The 1,667-nt window shown below is 34.1% G+C and overlaps 1 protein-coding gene across 2 annotated transcripts in view; it reads right to left on the bottom strand.

Moving 5' to 3' along the window:
* Positions 1 to 1,661, bottom strand: part of LOC111399567 (kinesin-like protein KIN-7O) — a 15,462-nt gene extending 13,801 nt beyond the window's left edge. For both annotated transcript variants that reach the window (XM_023026961.1, XM_023026960.1), the window contains exons 1-3: positions 1,385 to 1,661; positions 1,211 to 1,297; positions 918 to 1,120 (exon numbers count right to left, since the gene is read on the bottom strand). In XM_023026961.1, coding sequence (XP_022882729.1) covers positions 918 to 945 — 28 coding nt within the window. In that variant the 5' untranslated portion in view covers positions 946 to 1,120; positions 1,211 to 1,297; positions 1,385 to 1,661. The remainder of the gene's footprint in view (positions 1 to 917; positions 1,121 to 1,210; positions 1,298 to 1,384) is intronic.
* Between the last annotated feature and the right edge of the window lie 6 nt (positions 1,662 to 1,667).

A 1,667-nucleotide genomic window follows, 5' to 3' on the forward strand; every position in this document is an offset into this window, starting at 1 on the left:
GCAGCGCTGCGTAGGCAGCGGCGCACAGCTCGCCGGAGCGGCGCCACTTCGCTGCCGGAATTTTTTTTTTATTTTAATTAAATCTTAATCCGAAACTATAAAAATTCCAAATTTCAAATCTGAATTTTTTTTTTTAAACTGAATAAATCCATACGAAAATAATAAAATTATACCGCAAAAAATTTTCAAATTTAACAAAATATATAACCAAAAATTGTTAAATCTGAAAATTTCAAAATGTATTGCAAGAACCAAATTAAAATCTTTGATTCTCAATGATTCAACATGAAGAGGCTCTGATACCACTTGTTGGGTAATTTAATACTTTAAAATACCGGATCTTTCATGTTAAATCATCAAGAGATATAATAATTAAAGCGGAAGCATACCTGAATCTGACATGGTTAATGCAATATAGATTATGCGGTATGATCTTCCAAATCTACACACAGTCTTCTTTTCCTCTCTGTGATGGGATGCAGTAGAGAATGAATAATTCGTTTCGTTTCGTGTGATCTGGGGACCATAACCTATTTATATGGGAATGCCCTTTGACCTAATTCGGTCCATCATAGAATTAGGATTTGGGCCCGGTCTCTACACATATGTAAACCCATACTTTAATTGGATACATTAAAGCCCAAAACCGAAACCTTATTAGATCACTTTAATCGGGCTCGACCGAATTCGATATCCTATAATTTAACACACAATTATTTACCCATACAAGCCCATTTTTAATTAAAGAATCCTTACAGTTTGCTCATATCACGTTCAAGCACGGCCTTCTGGCCGAACAAGTGTTTAACTTCTCTCTCAGCACATGCCTTTTCGCCCCGGTATTGGTAAAATGCATTTATGACAGTGAGATCCAAATGAAACACAAAATAAAAAACAAAATATGAAAGGTATAAGACCTCCAGCTTTGTTTCTCCTAAACAGCATTCTTGAGTTTGAATTCTATATCTTTCAACTTTGCTTTTGTTTTCTCCAAATCTTTCCGCAAACTTTCCTTTTCCTTAGCCAAGGAACAAGATGATAACGATAAAATTTCCTCTTGGAGAATTCGAATTTGAGAAAGGAAATCAGAAGTTTGCATTTCATGTTCCGTGCTAAGCTCCTACAAAAAAAATAAAATAATAAAAATTTGATAGTATCAAAATTGGACTAAGCTGACAAGAAACATGCAAAAGAAGGTAAGGTAACTTACAGCAAATGCACTCACAGAAGTTTGAACCTTTAAACTTAATTCTTCTATCTGGCTCCGAAGATCTGAAGCTTGATTGAAAAGAAGAAGCTATATTTCAACAAGAAATGTGGACAAACTTCAGTTATGCAGAAGTGAGCAATTTTTTTCAAATATCCAAAAGTAGAAATATCATACCTTCTCATCGTCGAGCTCTCTAACTTTGTTCCTCAAGCAAGACTGTAACTTCTCATGACTCGTCATTATTGATTTTATTTGAAATAAACTCTCAGAAACTGAAGGCCTCAGATCCTGCACTTGCATCAACAATACTGTGAACTAGCATAGTACTGTAATAACGATAAAACCATTATACAAGTTTTTGTATGTGCATAACCAAATAAACATTTTTCCTTCAACAAAAAGATTAGTACAAAGAGCGAACATATAACTAGTAAAGAAGCACATTCACTAGCATATA

The sequence above is a fragment of the Olea europaea genome, chromosome 9, assembly GCF_002742605.1.
Source record: "Olea europaea var. sylvestris chromosome 9, O_europaea_v1, whole genome shotgun sequence".
Taxonomy (NCBI): domain Eukaryota; kingdom Viridiplantae; phylum Streptophyta; class Magnoliopsida; order Lamiales; family Oleaceae; genus Olea; species Olea europaea.